At 38.5% G+C, this 21,793-nt stretch overlaps 1 protein-coding gene across 1 annotated transcript in view; it reads left to right on the top strand.

The window, feature by feature from the left end:
* The window catches only part of Atp7a (ATPase copper transporting alpha), a 101,115-nt gene that overhangs the window by 43,587 nt on the left and 35,735 nt on the right, over positions 1-21,793 (top strand). Inside the window, exons 3-5 of the mRNA XM_051178651.1 lie at positions 17,237-17,726; positions 18,208-18,933; positions 20,324-20,503. Of these exons, the coding sequence (XP_051034608.1) occupies positions 17,237-17,726; positions 18,208-18,933; positions 20,324-20,503 (1,396 nt within the window). The remainder of the gene's footprint in view (positions 1-17,236; positions 17,727-18,207; positions 18,934-20,323; positions 20,504-21,793) is intronic.

Below are 21,793 nucleotides of genomic sequence, written 5' to 3' on the forward strand. Positions count from 1 at the left end.
TTCTCTTACTGGTCTGTAGTTTATGACTTGGCTACATTTTCCAACTAGTGAGCCCCAGAAATCCTCTTGTGTCTTCTTCCCCAGCACTAGGATTACTGGTGTATGGCACTACACCTGGATATTTACATGGGAGCTGGAAATCAAACTGAGATTGATGGCGGTAAGGGTCCAAACTAAGGGAACTGTAAAGATGGTTCAGTTGCTCCTTTAGTTTGGAGCCTTACCTCTATCTCTTGTAGCTCTTTGGCAGTCTCACCACTGATACTAATTCATCCCATTTCACCAGTTTCTCACATGCCCATTCTCCCCTGTTTCTCTGCAACTTATACATTGAGTTCAAGGAACAGAGCTCCTTTCTTATCAAGGTGTTGAAGGTTCCTGTGTATGGTGGCTTGGAAGGAAGCCACCCTTCCTTTCCAGGAACAATTGTTAGTATGCGGCTAGCTGGGTTGCATAGCATGTTCCAGTCCAGATTGGGCTACAAGCAAGACTATGGCTCAAAGAGAATTTGTTTGAAGAGTCCTATTATAATAACAATCATAATGGTAGCATTTTCTTCAATATTATGTTACAAATTGTTAAGACTTGAATATGTTTATTTTCACTACTGGAGCTTAATGAGTTAATTTCAATATGTAGTGTTCTTACTGAATTTTGTTCTCATTTGTACAATGTGCTCAGTGTCTTAGTATTTATTTTTACCATCTAAAATCATCTTACATTGGTGATAGTTTTATGCAATGTTCATTAAATTACAATGCTGGTGTAAAGTAAATGCCACTTTGGAATTTGATCATCTTGCTTCAATCCTCAAAGGCTTTCAGTGTGAGCATTCTTAGAATACTACTAAGATCAGATGTTTTTGAGAAAGGGGGTCTCACTGTGGCCCAGGGTGTCTTGGAATCTACTGGGTAGCTGAGGCCGGCTTCAAACTCTTGTCAATCCTCTTGTTTCACCATTCTGAGTGCTAGTATCACAGGAGTAAGCTTGCAGATGTCAATATTTTTTTAAAGATTTATTTATTATGTATACAGTGTTCCATCTGCGTGTACCCATGCATGCTAGAAGAGGGCATCAGATCTCATCATGGATGGTTGTAAGGCACTATATGGTTGCTGGCAATTAAACTTAGGACCTCTGGAAGAATCGCCAGTGATCTTAACCTCTGAGCCATCTTTCCAGCCCAAGATGTCAATATTTTAAAGGGAACTTTTCCAAAAACACACCATATTTATCACATAATTTAAAATTGAGAATTCGCCAGGTTCCTTTTTCTGAAAAGCTCATTATATTTTAAGTATATACATATTGCACTGGAGCTAGAAGTTTTGTGTATCTCTAGATTAGATACCTACCTGAACTCTGCTTTATCTAAATGTTAATTTTTAACTATTTAGTCATTAGAGATTTCAAATTGTTTTGGGTTTTTAGAAGAACACAGGATCTATATCTTATTGTTTATATATAATGTTCTTGTCCATGAAACTTCTCAGAGTCTTGAACACATTGATTCACTTTGTTTTTATGATAAATCATTTATAAGTATCATGTTATGATTCCTCCTGATTAATTCAAGTCATGTGAGAATGTTAATATACCTGTGGTTCCTCTTTTCCACATATGAATCTCTAGGTTCTTTTCTCCATCTCTTTCCTACTCCTCTTAGTTAGAGAGGATGGAATAAACTGTGGGCCCAGTTTAGTACTTGCCTGGAGGGAAGCAGTGTTCTCTTGTGCTGACTCTGATCAGCCACAGCTAAGTAGACAGCTATGGTTAAGCTTCATTTCTGTCATGTGGTTTGTGTTGCATGAAGCTTTCTGTCCCAGAGGCATCCATGCGAACACCTAGGCATACATTTTCCCATCTTCACATGCTTCAAAAATAGATTTCATCTTCTGCGGTTAAATAAGGATCAGGATAAACAAATAGGCCGAATAGATGTTTATTAAGGGAGAAATAACTTACAACCTAGACAGATGAACACCAGCAAGTTCTACCAGATGCTCTCCTCTCCCCAACCTGCCAGCCAGAGAGCATTCCCTGCTCCTCCTCAGACCTCTTTCCACAGGTCACTTCCGCCCCTGACTCCACCCCCCCAATGGGCGTGGTCACTGCCACAGAAGGAGACAAAGTGAATATCCCACTACATTCTACCTTGGCCTGATTCCTTTACTTCTTACCAACAAACCAAGAAGGATTTGTATGGTTGGTTTTAATGTTATTTGGCAAGAGAGCCAACTTGGAAAAGCTGAGAAGTAATGGGTAATACCTCATTTATCACTATGTTACAAGTTTCCTAAATAAATTTATTTCCACAAATAGCCAAAATTGTAAAAAAAATATTTACATGATATTTATGAATCATAGCTTTATAAAATTAGGTGTATACTTTGTAGTTTGTCAGTCAGGGAAGATGATGAGCAAGAAAGTGCCACATCCTTCAGGCTTAGAGCTTTAAAATGAGTTCATTTCAATAATTAATATGTATGACACATCTACTTATTTATTCATAAATGAATCTAATTAAACCTCCACTTGAGTTAAGGGAGGGCTGGTGCTGGAGGCCAGAACTCAAGACAAATATCACTAATTATACAGTTTTATCTGTGCTAATTGCACAGTAAAGCCATTTAACCATAGATGCTAGTTCACCAGTTTTTCAAGTTAGTTACTTGCTGTCTACTGACAATTTAGGTATTTTACCAAACCTTTAGCCCCTGTCTAATAAAGTGTATTGAGTATTCATTTCTATTAAAACATCTATATATACCAATAGGGCTAGATTCCACTTAACGAAATATTTATGCATTTATTATGTTTTATATATATGTGCCTGAGCTGAGTACATGTATGTGCACCACATGTGAGCAGGTACTGGAAGAGAGTGAAAGAGGATGTTGGATTGCCTGGAACTGGAGTTACAGGCAGTTGTGAGTTACCCATGTCAGTGCTAGGAACTGAATCTGGGTCCTCTGAAAGAGCAGCAAGTGCTCTTAGCTCTTTAGTCCCCTCCACTTTTTTTTCTTAAGGCAGGGTCTCATGTGTACCAGGTCAGTCTCAAACTCACCACGTAGCTAAGGGTGTCCTTGGATTCTTGATCTTAGTCCTTCCCTCTGAAGTGCTGAAATTACAGATAGCCTTTTTCTTTTTATGGTGCTGGGGATTAAAAGTAGGGCCTCGTGTATGCTAAAAAGCTCTATACCCCCAGCTAAATTCTATTTTAATATTTTCAAATACATTTCTATTTCTCAAAGCATTCTACTTGTGCCCCACTCAGATGTAAAAACTGCTATTTCCACTTCTAATAAAGTCTGTTTAAAGTTAGACAAATGCAATTGCATCCTGATTAAATAGTAAAGGAAGAAGAGCAGGGCGGTAATATGAAAGCACTTTGGGTTTCCAACAGTGATTTATACACTGAAAGCTGCACTTTCCAGGGCACATTGCTAATTTGATTGCTGAACCTGAAAGGAAACACGTCAGCCTTTTCCATCTCTGCGTTTTCTCCAGCAAAACCCTTTATGAAATAGGACACATTGTGACCTTTCCCTTAAAAAATTACTATTAAGCCTTTAGGCTCAGATGGAGATTTATTGTGAAGATAATGAGACTTAACATTCAGAGCCTCTGCCTGCATTAACTTCCCTCTGACTCTGGAAAGAGTCTTGAATGTGCTCACATGGATAGGTGTTTTGTTTGCTTGCTTTGAGATAGGGCCTCACTATAGCCCAAGCTGTCTTTGAACTCATGACTCTCTGTATGGTTGCTTTACCATGCCTGTTTTGTTTTTGTTTTTTTTTTTTTAGGTTGGAACTTAGCCAAAATGCTAAAAAGTAATATAAGGTCTCATTGTGTAGCTAAGTTAGGATTTGAGTTTGCCTTAGTCTCCCAAGGGTGAGGGTTACAATTATGGTCTACTGTGTCTCTAGTTGTATTTTGTACAATTTGCAATAGCAAGATTTTTTTTCCCTTTTCAATTTAAATTTGAAACAAGGTTGTTTTACATGTCAATCCCAGTTCTCTCACCCTCCCATCCTCCCCTATCACCCCCACCAAACCCCAGCCTATTCTCTTTCTGCTCCCCAGGGAGGGTGAGGCCTTCCATGGGGAGTCTTTAAAGTCTGTCATATCATTTAGGGTAGGGCCTACGCCCTCTCCCGTGTGTCTGGAAAAGCAAGATTTTTAAGTTGTTAATGGACTACTATCCTTTCACTTCACCTCTACCTCTTATCAGAGGTTCCCTTTGTGTTGAATGATTAGAGTATATATGAGCATTTGCACAATATAAGTGGGAAAGTCAAGTTGGAGATACGCTTGGTTTAATGTTACTAGGCTATTTGGCTTTGTGTGATTGGTTCTTGGTTATATCTGTTTAGTGAAGTTTTGCTAGGAATTATGCTATAGGCGTGGCTCACAAAGTCCTTACCATCCATTCTGCTGCCTCCTCCAGGATCTTAACATGAAGATGTCAGGCCTGATATAAAACTGGTAAAAGAATAGCATCATCTTGGAGTAACTAACATAAGATTAGCTACTGCACTGGGAATTACAAAATTTCCTGAAATCCTATTGTAGCTTATATATGAAAGAAACTCAGGACTTTCCTCAAATTTGCCAGCATCTGTAAAAACTCAATGATCACTTGTAATGCTGGAAAGAACCTTTCTAAACTATGGCTGAACAAATGCTTTTTAGGACTGGTGCTGCTCTCAGGGATACAGCATTCTAACACTAATATTGTAGAATAGACAGGAAACTAACATCCAGTCTTCAGGAAAAACTGAATTATCTTTCTGTACAAAAATTATTTTATAAAATCATTAGCAGGAAATAACTATGGTTAAAAGTATATATAAAGAAGCTTAGTTATAGAGATGCTTCAGATACCATTAATAAAAATATTAGTTATGGTGGTTTATTACATTTATCTTTGTGTGTGTGTGTGTGTGTGTGTGTGTGTGTGTGTGTGAGAGAGAGAGAGAGAGAGAGAGAGAGAGAGAGAGAGAGAGAGAGAGAGAGAATGTGTGTCTTGATATACAGCCTTGGCTATTCCAGAACTCTCAATATAGGTTGGCCTCCAAGTTGCAGAGATCCACCTGCTTCTTCTGTCCTAATGCTATGTAGGATTAAAGAAGTGCCACTATGCCTGTCTCAACCTTTGTCTTTAAAAAGTCCCCTTTCTGTCCCTCCCTCCCTCCCTTCCTCCCTCTCCCCCATCTCAGTAAAAAAGATTTTCAAGAAGTTTGTAACTTGTAATTTATTTGTGTATGTATGTGTGACAGTCTTGCTGTGTAGCTCAGGCGGACCTTTAAATCTTGAATCCTTTGCCTCCTGAGTGTTGGGATTGCAGGCTTGTAGCAGAGTGTCCAGATGTAACTTGCAAATTTTCTTTTGTATTCAGCATATTTACTTTTTGCTATTTGTAGTTTTATTTTTTCCTTAAATAAGATCCCTCCAATTGTTTATCTCACAGGCTCTACAAATTGGACTTGTTTCTTTCTAGGCACCTTTTTTTGGCTTTTGGCTTTTGGTTTTTTGACACAGGGTTTCTCTGTGTAACAGCCCTGGCTATCCTGGTACTAGCTTTGTAGACCAGGCTGGTTTCCAACTCACAGAGATCCACCTGCCTCTGCCTCCTGAGTGCTGGGATTAAAGGCATGTGCCATGACCACCCAGTGTTCTAGGCACCATTTATAATATTGCCTTTATTCAAATAGTATTTATAGTCAGGATGTAGTTCAACACGGATTTCAAATAGTATTTATAGTCAGGATGTAGTTCAACATGGAAATATACAAATATTGATCACTCATCACAGAGTTTTAAGGTTTAAATTTTTCTGGATCACAATTTTTGAGGTTATACTAGTTGTGTGTGTGTGTATGATACAGTGCCTAATATGTGCTAAACAAGCACTCTATCACTTGTTTATATCCACAGTGTCTGTGAAGTCAGTTTTAAAAACAGGTTTGGGAAGAACAAAATTTGGACTATGTCAAGGAACCCTTGATAGTGTTTGGAATGGAGTAATAAAATTGTGCTGTTAAGATGAGTGAGGCTACTTCATTGAATAATGCAGCAATGGGAGAGATTACTCAGAGTGAGTGGAGAGTCAGGAAGCCTCTAATTCTGAAAAAATGGAATGTGATTATTTACCATTTGAGCCTTAGCATTTAAATACATTTTGGGAATTTTGTCTGAAATGGTATTGTTATTGAGTGTAATATTCTTATTTATCCTGCTACTGCTATCAGAGTAGACTTTAAAGGAATTAACCTGAAGTTTAATTGAATCATCCCAGTGGTCTGTTCAAAGGAAAAATAACATGGAAAGATAATGTGAAGATCTTTCTCTGCAATTGTTTCACTCTTTGCAAGTGGGAATGTAAAATCAAATTTTGTTAGCTACAAGAACTAGATGGCTGCAAAGGTTAATGGCTCATTAACTTGAAACTTAGCAATGCTAACTTTTGGAGTACTCCCCCCTTTACTCATGTAAGTGTTGCAGTTTACTCTCTTTATATAGAGTATCCTTTAACAGTGATCTCACAGGAGTCTGGGGGGATTGATAAAGTGCTGCACAATCAGGAGAACCAGAGGACCAGAGTTTGGATTCCTCACACCCATGTAAAAGCCAGGTGGGCATAAAATAAAGTGGAGAGTGTTTGAGGAAGGCAATGTCTGCTGCTGCCATCCACACTTACGAGTACATACACCTACAAATGTGTGCTCTCACAAATGTGAACACACCAGTATATATGCACACACACCATGCACATACCAGAAAATGATCTAAGTGCTAGCAGTTACTAAAGTCTTGTGGATCAAAGAACATAATCCTGTCTCCTCTTAAGATTACTTAAAGTTTTGTTAAAAGGGAACAAATGCAGACTGTCTTTCAAACTAATACCCTTTTACCAACACTATTTTAGGATAAAACAGAATTTTGATTATTATAAATATTAGTGAATAGGGGCTATAGAAATGGCTCAGCAGTTAAGAGTACTTGCTGTTCTTGTAGAGGACCAGCGCCCATATGGCAGATCACCATCTGTAACTCAAAAGTTTCAGGGGGTCTGATGCGGTCTTCTGACCTCTGTGGGCATCAGGCATGCATATAGAGCATACACATACAGTGCAGGCCAACAGACACATAAAAATAAATACATCTTAAAAATATTAATGAGCAAGCATTTGTCCATGAAGACATTGTCAGTTATTCAAAGAAGCTTATATTTCTGAGCTATATCCCAGGGATCAAGGAAAGGTCAAATCAAAGCAAAAACCTAGCAGTGGAGAAATAGTGTAGAGAGGTTATTTCAGAATTTCCCTTTTATACTACTGCATTTGAATTATCTGTGAATAGTTTGCATTTGTTGTGTATTTTTGAAGCAGTTGGAATCTATTAGAATGGGATTTGATAAAGCACTCTATTTATAAGTAGCTTAGTTTGTGAAAAACACTGTTAGTATTTTTCCAAATCTATGAAATCTTTGTCTCTTTCATCTTAAAATATTTGAATATTTATATTGCTTTTGGATTATTGTCAGAGTTCTAAGGCATCTCATAATTGACTTATTAATTCTAAGTGGTAATCTTTATTTTGATTGGTCTTATAAAGGATAAATACTTGCTGTTTGCATGCATGTAAGCTGGGGGTTGAATTTAGGGACATTAATTTAGAGACTTTCACATATTAACTATATGCTCTACACAGTTACAACTCTGTCCCTTGGATAAATAGAATAGACCTTTATGGCATCTTGTTCTATTTCAACTTTCAGTGTCATATAATTAGAGAACAAGCATCCAGCATTACTCTATTAATATACATGCTTTTCAACAAGTCATAATATACATTTGTACTATGCATTATAAATAGTTTTTAGTTGATTCAAAGTACATTCTGAATGGTAGATAAGACTCATTGGAAATTTAGGGTAATTGCTGGGTGATGGTGGTGCATGCCTTTAATCCCAGCCCTTGGGAGGCAGAGGCAGGTAGATGCCTGTGAATTCAAGGCCAGCGTGGTCTACAGAGTGAGTTCCAGGACAGCCAGGACTGCTATACAGAGGAACCTTGTCTTTAAAGAAACAAAGACAGACAGACAGACAGACAGACAGGAAGGAAGTAAGGAAGAAAGAGAGAAAGAAAGAAGAACCCCCCCAAAAATAAAAAAAAATTAGGGCAATTGGTAAATCACTTAATTTTCTGATTTCAGTCTGTTTATAAAATGCCAGAGTCTTTTCAGTTCTGCAAAACCTCTGATTACTTTTATGCTGAGTCAGTACATGAAAGATTTAAGAAAATAGGCTTTAGCCATCTGAAAATTCCACACTGAAGAAGCAACATGCTAACCTTTATTTTGATGATATGTAAGTTGGTTTCCGGGAGAGGGGGAAAAAAAAAGGAATTTCAGTATGCTAAAACTTCAGCGAAAAGGGCTGTGGATGTAATCAGTGGTAGACCACTTGCCTCGAATGCATTAAGCCCTAGGGTTCAGTCTCTGATAATATATAAATCACTTTAGCCAAGAACCTTTGTCAAGTTGACTTTTAAAATGGGGAGATACAGCTGGGTGTTGGTGGTACATGCCTTTAACCCTAGCACTTGGGAGGCAGAAGCAGGCGAATCTCTGTGAGTTTGAGGCCAGCCTGGTCTACAGAGCTAGTTCCAGAACAGGCTTCAAAGCAATACAGAGAAACCCTGTCTCAAAAAACCAAAATTAAAAAAAATAAAAAAAATGGGGAAATACTATAAAGTCTTAACTTCTACTTCTACTAAAATCTAAATAAATGTGTTTTCTAAATTGTTTAGGCCGTTCCTAGTGGTACAAGCCTATAATCTCCAATGAAGTGGAGGTAGGAGGATCAGGAGTTCAAGGTCATCCTTAGCCACAAAATGAATTACAGGCATAGAATTTTAGTTTTTCATTAAAGTGGAGCTCATGTAGCCTGATCATTTGTAGATTTTGGAATTATATACATTTGTATTTGAAACCTCCTTTATTTTCTCCCTGAGCATCATGGGAGGTTGATGAGACTGGATCACCACTGCCTTAGTCTGTTCAGACTCATATAGGAAAATAACCACAAATTGACTTATGCATAATAAAATTATTTCATTTATTTATGTACTCATTTTTAGACAGGGTCTCATTCTGTAGCCATGTAACATATACATATACATGTAGTTATATAACCCAGTTTGACCTTGAACTCAGAATCTTCCTGCCTGAGCCTCTCAGGTACTGAACTTCTAGGCATGTGCCACCATGTCTGGCTAATATTTTTATTGTTGTTATTATTTTTGTTGACTATGTTGCCTAGGATCACTACAAACTTACTATGTAGTCAAGGATGGTCTTGAATTAAAAGTTGTCCTCTTCAGCCTCCCCAGTGCTGGAAATACAAGGATACACCATTGACATTTGCTTCAGAAATTTAATTCTTACTATCTAAAAGTTGGGAGGTCTAAAATCAAAGTATTAACAAATTTGGTGTATGTAAAATATTTTGTATCCTCACATGATTGGATACTTCATTTGAGCTCTTTGGGACCTTGTTCATAAGGACCCTAATTATCTTAATTATGAAGGCTCTGCTTTTACAAACTAGTTACCTAGGACCATCCTGTTGCAGAATATTTGTTTACACTTTAAAGATGTGTTTTTGACAAGGCAATTTCTGATTGGTATAATAAAGAGTTGAATGGCCAATATTTAGGCAGGAAGAGGTAGATGGAACTTCCAGTATCAGAGAGGACTCTGGGAAGAAGAAAGGCAGAGTTGCCATCCAAACACAGAGGAATCAGCATGGGCAGTACAGAGAGAGGAGGTAGCAAGTCATGCAATGGAATATAGAAAAGTCTCCATGTCATTATTTTTGAGCTGGTGGCCCAGAGGAAAATCTGAGTACATCCTCCTTGTTGGGTTTCAACATTGGAATTTTGTGGGGACACATTTATTTTTATGTGGTTGGGTGACTTGTCTATGTGTGCACATTTACCACATGCATGTCTGGTGCCCAGTGAAGCCAGATCACTGGGAACTGGAGTTACAGATAGTTGTAAGCCACCACATGGGAGCTAAGAAATGAACCTGAGTCCTCTGCAAGAGTAGACAGTGCTTTCAACTGTTCCACTATCTCTCTGGTTCCAGTTTTAAAGCTATGCAAACAAAACACTATATTTTATTTGCATTGGTGTTTTGGCAGTATGTATGTCTGTGTGAGGGTTTCAGGATCTTGGAGTTATAGACAGTTGTGAGCTGTCATGCGGGTGCTGGAAATTGAACCTGGCTCCTCTGAAGAGCAGCCAGTGCTCTTAATGACCTAGCTGTCTCTCCAGCCCAAATTTTTTGCTTTTTAAAACCAGCCACTATGGTTTCCTGGTTGCCTTCCTTCCTTCCTTCGTTCCTTCCTTCGTTCCTTCCTTCGTTCCTTCCTTCCTTCCTTCCTTCCTTCCTTCCTTCGTTCCTTCGTTCCTTCCTTCCTTCCTTCCTTGCTTGCTTCTTTCCTTCTTTCCTTCAGTCTATTTGTGTGTGTGTGTGTGTGTGTGTGTGTGTGTGAGAGAGAGAGAGAGAGAGAGAGAGAGAGAGAGAGAATATGACACATGTGTGGAGATTGTACAGGATAACTTGTTGTATTTGGTTCTCTCTTTTCATAATATAGGTCCTGGGGCTCAAACTCAGGTTGTTAGACTTAGTAGTAAATGTCTTTATGTACTAATCCATTTTCCTGACACCATTTTAAACATTTATAGAAGAGTAGAGTTAAAAGTGAGTATTTTCTCTGTTCTTCTTGGGAAAGTAAAGAAGTAGGATGTATTTCCTAATTTCATATTGTTCAAGAATAGAAGATGTAAGCTATGTATTTATACAGTTTACATGGAAATTATATGTAGAGGATAAGTGTTGGTGGTGCACTCGGAGGCAGAGGCAGGCAGATCTCTTGTGAGTTCAAAGCCAGCCTGGTCTACAGAGCTAGTTCCAGGACAGGCTTCAAAGTTACACAGAGAAAGTCTGTCTCAGAAATAAAAGAAATTGCATGTAGGGAAATATATTGCATCTGGTTTGCCTCCCCTATCCCCTGCTGTTTTGGATAGAGTTTCATTGTGTAGCCCAGGCTCACCTGGAACTCACTATGTATTCCAGGTTATTCTCAAACCTTCACTGATCCTTCTGCTTTAGCCTCTCAAGTGCTAGAATTATAGATATGAGCTACAATGCCTAGTTTTGTGTCTGAATTTTATGTTTAACATTTCAAGAGACACAGAAAATGAAAAGCACTAATATAAATTATGTGGACAGTTAGCAACCTCTCTACAGTATGGTCGTGGTGATGTGTATGTGTGTATGGCCTCAAACTTAACATGTAGTACAGGATGATCTTGGAGTTCTGATCTTTCTGTTGGCAGGCACCTCCTGAGTGTTAAGACCATAGGCGGGCACCGCCACATCTGTTGTTGCTAACATCACAGAGTACCATTAGTTTACTTCCCTTTCTTCTCTCCCACTACTGCCTCCTGCTAACTAGTTCATACTCCTCTGTCTTCAGTGCTTCCTGTGCTCATAATCTGTAGGCTGTTCTGATTACATTCAAAGGGGCTCTTGATATAGTAGAAAATAGTTTCTCTAAAAATCAAATGACAGCATTGATTCCTAATGAAAAATTCTGTAGAAACTTTGCAACAGTGTGGGGAGTTGGCGGTGGTGATTTAGGGATGAGAGCAGCATGTGAAAGGAGAGCTGCTCAGGCAACTACCAGCAATTTCTAGCTCTGCACAGCCTTGCCTGGTTTTCCTCACCATTGTGTCTCTAACAGCCAGTACAATGCCAGGCACATAATGGATACTCAGTAAATATTTGTTAGGTAAATAAATGCCAACTTAGCTTCTTACCCAAGGTTTGGCACTCAGAGCTGTCTTTGATGATTCTTAGCTACTGTGTGACTTTCTTCCCAAAACAAAGTGAGCGTAAGTCCTAATACCCCAAAGTGACGTGCGCTGAACATGGTCATCTTGCTTTAAAACATAGAAATAGAAGTAACTAAATAAGAACATGTTTCTTAATCTGCAGAATGAGTAACATGGGGAAATACTACTTTTTATTTTTTATTGTTGAGACATGGTTTTATCAAGCACAGCCAAACATAAAGAAACAGAGAAAGATTTATTTCCTACAGGTGATGGGGTAACTATTTCCAAAGTAGTGCTTACCTGTTACCAAGGAAGCTTGAGGATTTTATTCAAGAAGTCTACATGTTTCCATGCAGGAGCTGGCCCATTGTTGAAGATGCTTAATTAAGCAGTACAATCCTGATTATGAGTTTAAGGTCTTAATTTAAGAAGAAATGATAGTAGACAAAATTTGGGGTATGATTAGCCCAAAATAGTGGAGCACATGTTCAAAAAGTTAGGACAAGGAATGTTTCTGGGCATATCCAGTTTGTATCATACAGTTTTAGATGAAAAGAAAAGAACTGTTTGAGGGTATGTTAATATAGCAGTTTATTTTGAAGGTTCCTGCCTTATGCAGCAGATATCAGAAATGCATGTGCAGATTCATTAAGCACCACCCCACCCCCACCACTACCACCCCACCATTGGGCAGCACAGTGCCACCCACTCCTGAAAATGCCCTGTACTGCTTAAGACTTATGCATAGGCCATGATAATCAGTGATCTATTCTCCCTCTTCTCCTTTAGCCAGACTGTCTAAATTACATAAAGCCTTTTATTTGCAACACTCAGGATTACCCTAGGTCCTTGCAGACTAAACAGATATACTACTATTAAACTGTACTTGCATCTGTTTCCTTAATCAGAATGTCAAGACCTCAGGCAAGTAAGATTAAAACAGATCTATTTAATAACACAAAGACCTGCATTTGATAGTGGCTACCATTATGTTGTATCTTTTAAAAGCATGTACGTCTGTAAACTATAATTTGAAAAAATATGAATTTGTTTTATTTTTATTATTTTATTTTATATGTGTGAGTGTTTTGCCTGCATGTAGGTCTGGAATCAGAGTCACAAATAATGTTATGAGCTGTCATGTGGGTACTGGAAATTGAATCAAGCTCCTTTGCAAGAGCACCAAATACTCTTATTAAGCCATCTTTCCAGCCCCAAGCTTTATTTTTATTTTGTGTATATTGGGTGTTTTGCCAACATGTATGTCTGTACATCATGTGCATGTATAGTGCCCATAGAGGCCAGAAGATGATGTTTAGTCCCCGGAACTGGAGTTATTGATGCCTGTTAGCGGCAGTATGGGTGCTGAAAATTGAACCCCAGTTCCCTGAAAGAAGACTATGTGCTCCAGGCTGGACTGTAATTTGTGCTATAGCCAGGCTGACCTTGAACTTACCATTTTCCCACCCCATCCCCCTGAATGCAGGAATTATAAGAGTGTGTCACCGTGTGTGGCTTTAATTTTTTTCCTTTTCATGGAAAAATGTTATTATGGTATAATCTAAAACCAATATAAATAATTTTCCCATTTCTGTTTTGGATCATATATGCTAGTGCTCTTTTCCACAATTAAGAAAAAGCTACCTAACTGGAGTTATCTGAGCCTTAGGAACCTCCATGCTGTGACAATATTTCAAATTTTTATCAAATGCATTGTTATCAGTTATAGAGCAAAAGGAAGAAATAAAAAGATGGAGTTCATTAAAATAAGCAAAAGGGGATACCAGACATAAAGCAAAAGATATCCTACCTACAACCTACAACCTACAACCCCAGAGAAGCTAGATACCTCTTCCAGAAACATGGAAACAGATGCAGAAATCCACAACTAACAAATGGGCCAAGCTCCTGCAGTACAATAAAAGTGAGGGAGGAGCAAAATTATGAACAAAGGAGTGAAGACCATGTTGTGGAAACCACAGACTCAGCTGACCCGAGCTAGTGAGATATCACTGCCTCAGGTCTGACAAATGGGAAACATGCATAACACCAAACTAGACTCCCTTAATATAGGTGACAATGGTGCAACTGGAACAATATATGAGGCCACTGGCAGTGGGTTTAAGATCTAACACTAATGCGCAAACTGACTTAGTGGAGCCCATTCTATATGGAGAGATACCTTGCCCCGCCTAGACACAGGTGTTGGGGGGTGGAGAGGTGCCTTGGTCCTGCCTCAACTAGATGATGAGACTGACTTAGTAGACTTCCTAGAGGAGGCCTTACCCTCTCCAAGGAGCACATGGGAGGTGGGTGGGGGAAGTGGAGGGGAGCAGGAGGAGAGGAAGGAGGGGGATCTGGGATTGGAATGTAAAAAATAAATTAATAAAACAGGAGAAAAATAAGCAAAAGGGGTTTTACTTAGTAGTCTGCTCTCTCAGAAGATCTGGGTTTGATTCCTAGAACCCAAATGATAGCTAATAGCTATCTATTCGTCCAGTTTCAAGTGCTACTATGACCTTTTCTGGTTTCTGTGGCCACTACACACATTTTGCACAAACATACATGCAGCCAAAACAACCATACAAAAAATCAAAAAGAAAAAAAATTAAAGTAAACAAAATATTTAACTGTACAATTATCACAGCAGATTTAAAACAAGATTTTCTATTCTGAGTTACTTTGCATTATTTTAATGGTACCTATCTTTTAACTGTTATTTAAACATTATTCTACTGCTATCTTGAACGGTTGTAGTATTAAATTAATCATTTGTCCCTTCTATTCTACTCTGCTAACTACCCGTTTCCTTCCTCTCTCATATCATGTAACATCACTACTACCTGCCCACTGGCCCAAGCTAGGAAAATACAAGGCATGTTACCATCTCTACTTGTTGTTGGGTCTTGATGTGTTAAGCATGTCTTAGAACTGCCTCTGTTCCCTTTTTCCCCATGCATGTGTCTGAAGAGCCTGTGTTATGCTGTTGCTGCAATTGAAGTAGCTTCCTCATTGGTGTCTCTCCAACCACCCCATCATCTTCTGTACTGCCTCTGCAATGATTCTTTAAGATAGAGATATCATGTCATCCCCCTATGTAACTTCTTCATAGTACTCTATTACCATTAAGATAAATTACAAACTATTATTTACATAAGACTCCCTAATAGAGCAATTTTTTCATTCCCAGGCTCTCATATTTTTTACCTTTGTGCTTCCATTTGTCTGCAGTTTCTTCATATGTACTGAATCCCTTCACCTTTTAATAGGCATTGTTTCCTTTAAAGAGCCTTTTCTGAGCCATAGTGTCAGGGACCAATGATTAGCGACTCTCTATATTCTCTGTCCTAGTGTTGATCCATGTGAGTGTGCCACTTTCAGCATTGTGTCCTAAGAATCCCATTTCCTGGCACACAAGTGCTTAGCAAGTGTTAGATGTTCCTTGTTTACATTTAGCTTATAACTTATTACTGCTACAAAGAAACTGCTACCTATAAAAACCCTAGAAGATAATGGGGCATACTTCCCAATCTCTTCTTCCCTCCCTCCTTTTCTAGCCCCCTCACTCCCTCACTCCCTCCCTCCTTCCCTCCCTCCTTTTCTCCCTCCCTCTTTCCATTTGTACTGGCAATTAGATCTAGGGCATTACATCTAGGGTCTTGTGCATGCAAAGTATCCACTCTACCACTGAGCTATACCTCTTTCCTTTAATATTTTTAAAGAATTAGACTTTATATTACTTTTCAATTAAAAAAATTTTTTATTTATATACATGGGTGCTCAAAGACCAGAGAGAGCTTCCACTATCCTCATCTATTACAATCTCCCTTTTCCTTTTGAGGCAAGTTTCTTCTCCTATGTTTCTATGGAAACCAGCAATTCCAACAATTGTTCTGTCTTTGCCCCACTCTGAGCTACACTAAAAGCTGTGTGCTGGATGCCTGGATTGTTATGTAGGTGCTGAGATATGAGCTCCAGTCCTCATGATTGCACAGCAGATGTTCTTAACTACTGAGTCATCTTTCTAGCCCTATCTTTTATTTTCTATAGTGGTCTTATTTTCTGTGTAATCATTTAAATCAGTATAATGTGACATGTTGCTGTAATTTATGAAAGGATATGTTAGGAAAGTGTAGTCTGTATTGTGTGGTGAAATTCTTGAGTGTGCTTATCAGTGCACTTAGTTTGCATACCTGATTGGCACCACAGTTGTGAAGGCCTATACATTTCTCTTTTAGGTATACTGGACATTCTGTGTTTCTTTCCAACAAGAATAGTAAAGATGAAAACTTAATTGAGAAACCATTAGTTTCTAGTGCTGTTATTTATTGCATTCTTGTTGAATGTGGTATGATTGATATTCTCTTCTTAAAATTTATTTTACTTTTAAAATTTATTTTGTTGCAAGTTTTGTATATGAGTATGGGTATTTACCTCATTCTTCCCCATTTCCAATTCCTCCCATGTCTCCCCCAACTCCATTTCAAATTCACAATCTCTTTGTTCTTTATTATTGCTACATGTTCACACACACACACACACACACACAGCTGAATCCACTTAGTATTGATCATATGTTTAGGGATGACCACCATCCCTGAAGAAGACTGATTCTCCATCTCTTAGCAACCATTAATTGGCTGTATCTCTGTATTTAGGGGTGGGACCTTGTAAGATTTCTTCCATCTATGCTGGCATGTCAACTGGTATTGTCATTGTGCAGCTCTTGTTTAGAAAACCATATTGTTGTGGTTTCATGGGGTCATCTTCTACTCTATTAGCAGACATCCTGGTCTTTTGGATCTTAAAATTTTTATGTCCTCTCTTCTACAATATTCCCTGAGCCTTAGGTATAGGATTTATCAGTTGGGGATGAGTACCTCATGGTTCTCTGCATTTTGGCCAGTTGTGGATGTTCTATAATAGTCCTGATCTGTAGGAGAGAAGCTTCTTTGATGAGAAGTGAGAGCTACCTTTATGAGGGAAGGCCAGTGTGTGAACTAAGTGTCTGGAGGTAGGCACTGGAATGTGAGATGGCTCTGGGGGCGGGGTAGAGGGTTTGGTTCTTGATCTTTGATCATCATCATCATCTTTTTGTTTGTTTTTGAGACAAGGTTTCTCTGTGTAATACCTATGGCTGCCCTGGAACTTGCTTTGTAGACCAGGCTGACCTTGAATTTACAGAGATCTGCTTGCCTCTGCTTCCTGAGTGCTGGGAATAAGGCATGTGCCACCACTGCCCATTCTTAATTCCCATGATAGTCTTAATTCTTATATAATATAGTTGAACTAATCTAACTTCTGAAATTTCTTTCCAAAAGGTTTCACTAGAAGAAAAAAGTGCAACTATTATTTATGACCCTAAACTTCAGACTCCAAAGACCCTTCAAGAAGCTATCGATGACATGGGCTTTGATGCTCTTCTCCACAATGCTAACCCTCTCCCTGTTTTAACCAATACTGTGTTTCTGACTGTTTCTGCTCCACTGGCTCTGCCATGGGACCACATCCAAAGCACATTGCTCAAGACCAAGGGTGTGACTGGCGTTAAGATTTCCCCTCAGCAAAGAACTGCAGTAGTAACCATAATCCCTTCTATAGTGAGTGCCAGTCAGATCGTGGAGCTGGTCCCAGACCTCAGTTTAGAAATGGGAACTCAGGAGAAAAATTCAGGAGCTTGTGAAGAGCACAGCATGCCTCAGGCAGGGGAAGTCATGCTGAAGATGAAAGTGGAAGGGATGACCTGCCATTCATGCACTAGCACCATTGAAGGCAAAGTTGGGAAGCTGCAAGGTGTTCAGCGAATTAAAGGTAATTTATCTCGTGTCATTTTTTGATTGTTTTGTAAAGCTATTTTGTGTTTTGATCTTTAAACCTTTTGTTTTCTTCCCAGGCAAGAGTTTCAAATCCATGGGCTTGCAATTGCTTCCTGCTTCATTGAAGTTGGAGGTGTAGCATATTCCCAGGATTAATGTTAGTGAAGTTAATGATTATAATGAAAGGTTACAAGAGTCTTGAACTTTAGTAGAAAAGGCAGCTGCAGTAACAGTTTGTGGAGTTCAGGCTTCCTGAACAGGCTCTCTGGGGTGTTCTACTGGAGTGATGCAGAAATATGGAGACCATAGAAGCAGTGGTCATGTCCTTTGCTTGTTTCCCGTGTATGTCAATTCCATTTTCTGAAAAGCAGAAAAACATTTAAGAAAAAGTATTGAGAAGATTGAAAGAGAACAGCAACTGACTCTGAAGTGGTCCAGGAATAACTAAGTTAAATATGTTTCTCTTTATTAATTAGTGTCACTCGACAACCAGGAAGCTACTATTGTTTATCAACCTCATCTGATCACAGCAGAGGAAATAAAGAAGCAGATTGAAGCTGTGGGCTTCCCAGCCTTCATAAAAAAGCAGCCCAAGTACCTCAAATTGGGAGCCATTGATGTTGAGCGCCTGAAGAACACACCAGTCAAATCTCCAGAAGGATCACAGCAAAAGAGCCCATCATATCCCAGTGATTCAACAGCCACATTCATCATAGAGGGCATGCATTGTAAATCATGTGTGTCAAATATCGAAAGTGCTTTATCTACACTCCAGTATGTAAGCAGTATAGTCGTTTCTTTAGAGAACAGGTCAGCCATTGTAAAGTACAATGCAAGCTCAGTCACTCCAGAAATGCTGAGAAAAGCAATAGAGGCCGTTTCACCAGGGCAATACAGAGTTAGTATTGCAAATGAAGTTGAAAGTACCTCCAGCTCTCCCTCCAGTTCATCTCTTCAAAAGATGCCTTTGAACATAGTTAGTCAGCCTCTGACCCAAGAAACTGTGATTAACATTAATGGCATGACTTGTAATTCTTGTGTGCAGTCTATAGAGGGTGTCATATCAAAAAAGCCAGGTGTAAAATCCATCCATGTTTCCCTCGCAAATAGTACTGGAACTGTTGAATATGATCCTCTACTAACTTCTCCAGAAACCTTACGAGAAGCAATTGAAGACATGGGATTTGATGCTGTCTTGCCAGGTAATCATCGTTTTTTCTTTGATATCCCTAATGCTTTTGTATTCCTATTTTGTTCCTTCATTTAGCTTTTATCAATGAGAAATTATTCACAATCACTGAAATTCTACCCTTTCGTTTTGAGAAAGGGTTTTACTATGTGTCCCTTATTGTATCAGCCTGACTGGCCTTGGACTTACAGAGATGAACCTGTCTCCTTAATGCTAGGATTAAGGGCATGCACCACCACACCAGGCTAAAATTCCACTTCTTACAAATGAGTCCTATGGCAGTAGTCACCAGTGTGTACAAAAATGCCTAAGGATATCATGAGCCTAAAAACTTAAAGGCAGAACAAACATGGTGGTTTATACCTATATGTGATACACTGTACAAAAAGCCATATGAGGAGGTTGGAGAGATGACTCAATAACAGTGTGTTGTTATAATTATTTTGCTTTATTATCAGTTGTTAAACCCTTATTGCGCCTTGTAGTTGGAGATTTCTCGTTCCATCCGCCAGTTGCCAAATAACACTCAGAGATTTAATATTATTTATAATTTTTTGGCCAATGGTTCAGGCATATTACTGACCAGCTCTCACAATTAAATTAACTCATTTGTATTATTCTATATTTTACCAAGAAACTCATGGCTTGTTACCTCACATCTTGCTTCCCTAGTAACTACATGACATCTCCCTGACTCCACCCTCTTTTTCTCTGTAACTTTGTTTGAATTTCCCACCTGGCTCTATTCTGCAATCAGCTTTATTCATCAGCTAATAAAAACAACACATATTGACAGCATACACAAGGACATCCCACCACATCTCCCCTTTTGTCCAATTAAAAAGGTTTTTACTTTAACATAGTACAATAACATATATCAAAACAGTTATCAAGCAAGAATTATAGTTACAACATTTAGTCTGTTTGCATTTGGCAAATTAAAGAAAATACTCTATCATCCCACATCAGGGCCTGATTTGTAAATTAAACTTTGTCACGTATATATGTATGCACACACACATCATAGGGAGAATTATTTTAATGTCAGTGTGCAAATTGTCAGCATGATAATGCAAGTTAAATACAAGTATAAGAACTGTCTGGAAACCAGTTATTCTCTACTTGGGGTTGGGTTTGGAGATAATGGCTAGAAGAATCTGATGTAACTAAACTTTTATATATTCACATGGTTCCTATTTTCTTGGGACCTGGGTGGGCAGTAAACCATTCAAAGACAATGCTGAGAAAGAGTAATAACAATGTATTTGTTGAGGGCTTTTAGGACTTTCTTATTTTAAAGAAATAGATGGCAGGCATGTAGGTGTAGATTTTGATATATGACAAGGTAGCAGCCAGAGAATAATTATTACCACAAATAAAAGGAACCTTTCCTTTTCCCCCAGACATGAACGAGCCACTGGTAGTGATAGCTCAGCCCTCACTGGAAACACCACTTTTGCCCTCAACTAATGAGCCAGATAATGTGATGACACCAGCTCACAGCAAGTGTTACATACAGGTCTCTGGAATGACTTGTGCTTCTTGTGTAGCAAACATTGAACGGAATTTAAGGCGAGAAGAAGGTAAGACACTTTTAAGTGTACTTGTTTCCAAACTCTTTCCCATTGTGTTTTGTGGCCATGCTTGTAATTTTTCCCAAGACTTCATAAAGAAAATCCTCAATGCACAGAACAACCCTGAATTTCTGGTAGTTTTTGCTAGTGTTATTTCATTTGTCTTAGGGTCACATTTTAATGCCAGTGAAGTTTACTGAAAACTTCATAGCTGAAAAAAAATATACATAGCATTACTATTATAAACCATGACTATAATAGACTATGAGAAGCTACAGTTTTTGCTAATGCTTTCCTTAAAAGTGATAATGAATAGGAGTTAGATATTGTCTTACCTATATAAAGCAACAGAGACAAACCATATTTGTGTAAAATTATATTGTCTCTTCTAACAGTTTGATCTTTGATCTTCCCTTGTAGTATTGTGCATTTTAACTTCGGGTTACAGAATCTTTGAAAATCAACCCCATAGTTTTTCTTCAGTCACTCTGATGTTTTAGCTCAAATTTATATTCATATTTGTAGATGTTTCAGTATAGCACAGTAGGTTAGTTAACCATATAGACATGTGATTATGTTTAATGAGACCAAAGTCTTATGTTTGGTACTTTGGCTGCCATAACCCTCGGTGTTTTAATGATATGTGTTACTCACAAGGGCTGGATAAGGAAGTAAGGATTAATGTGGTAAGCATATCCTGTCAATTGAGGAAATAAATTCAAGTGTAATTAGCACATCATCTTTTATAATAAGACCAGAAGATTATTTTTTGTGATATGTAAGACATACATCTTTCGTTCATTGTGGTATCTTCATTCGATTATTCATGCATTATTTATTTCAGCCTCCACTTTTCCTGACTGGATATGCAGTCAAGGCTTTGCTTGATTCATTAAAAGTAAGAGTGACAGAAGCAGGTATAGCACTGTGAATTTGAGGTCAGCCTGGTTTGCATAGCCAGTTCCAGGATAGCTAGGACTACATAGGGAGATCGTACCTCAAATAAGAAAAGGGAAGAAGAAATGGAGGGAAGGAGGGGATAAATGAATGTTGACAAGCAAATGAATGCAGAAGAAGTTTGAACAGTTCCTGTTTGAAGGGCATTGTAGAAACTTTCTTTTCATGAGATGTTGTCACTGCTAGTTATAATTGTCTTCTCATGGCCTTGTGATAGCTAAATACATGCTTGGATATGAAGTGACACTCCCAGCTCCCATTTCAAAATTTGTTAAGCTCATTTTCTCTGTTAACTTCTGCTATCCTTTTTACCACTTGTTAACACACGATTGGCCTTAGCCT

Source organism: Phodopus roborovskii, unplaced genomic scaffold (assembly GCF_943737965.1).
Source record: "Phodopus roborovskii unplaced genomic scaffold, PHOROB, whole genome shotgun sequence".
Taxonomy (NCBI): domain Eukaryota; kingdom Metazoa; phylum Chordata; class Mammalia; order Rodentia; family Cricetidae; genus Phodopus; species Phodopus roborovskii.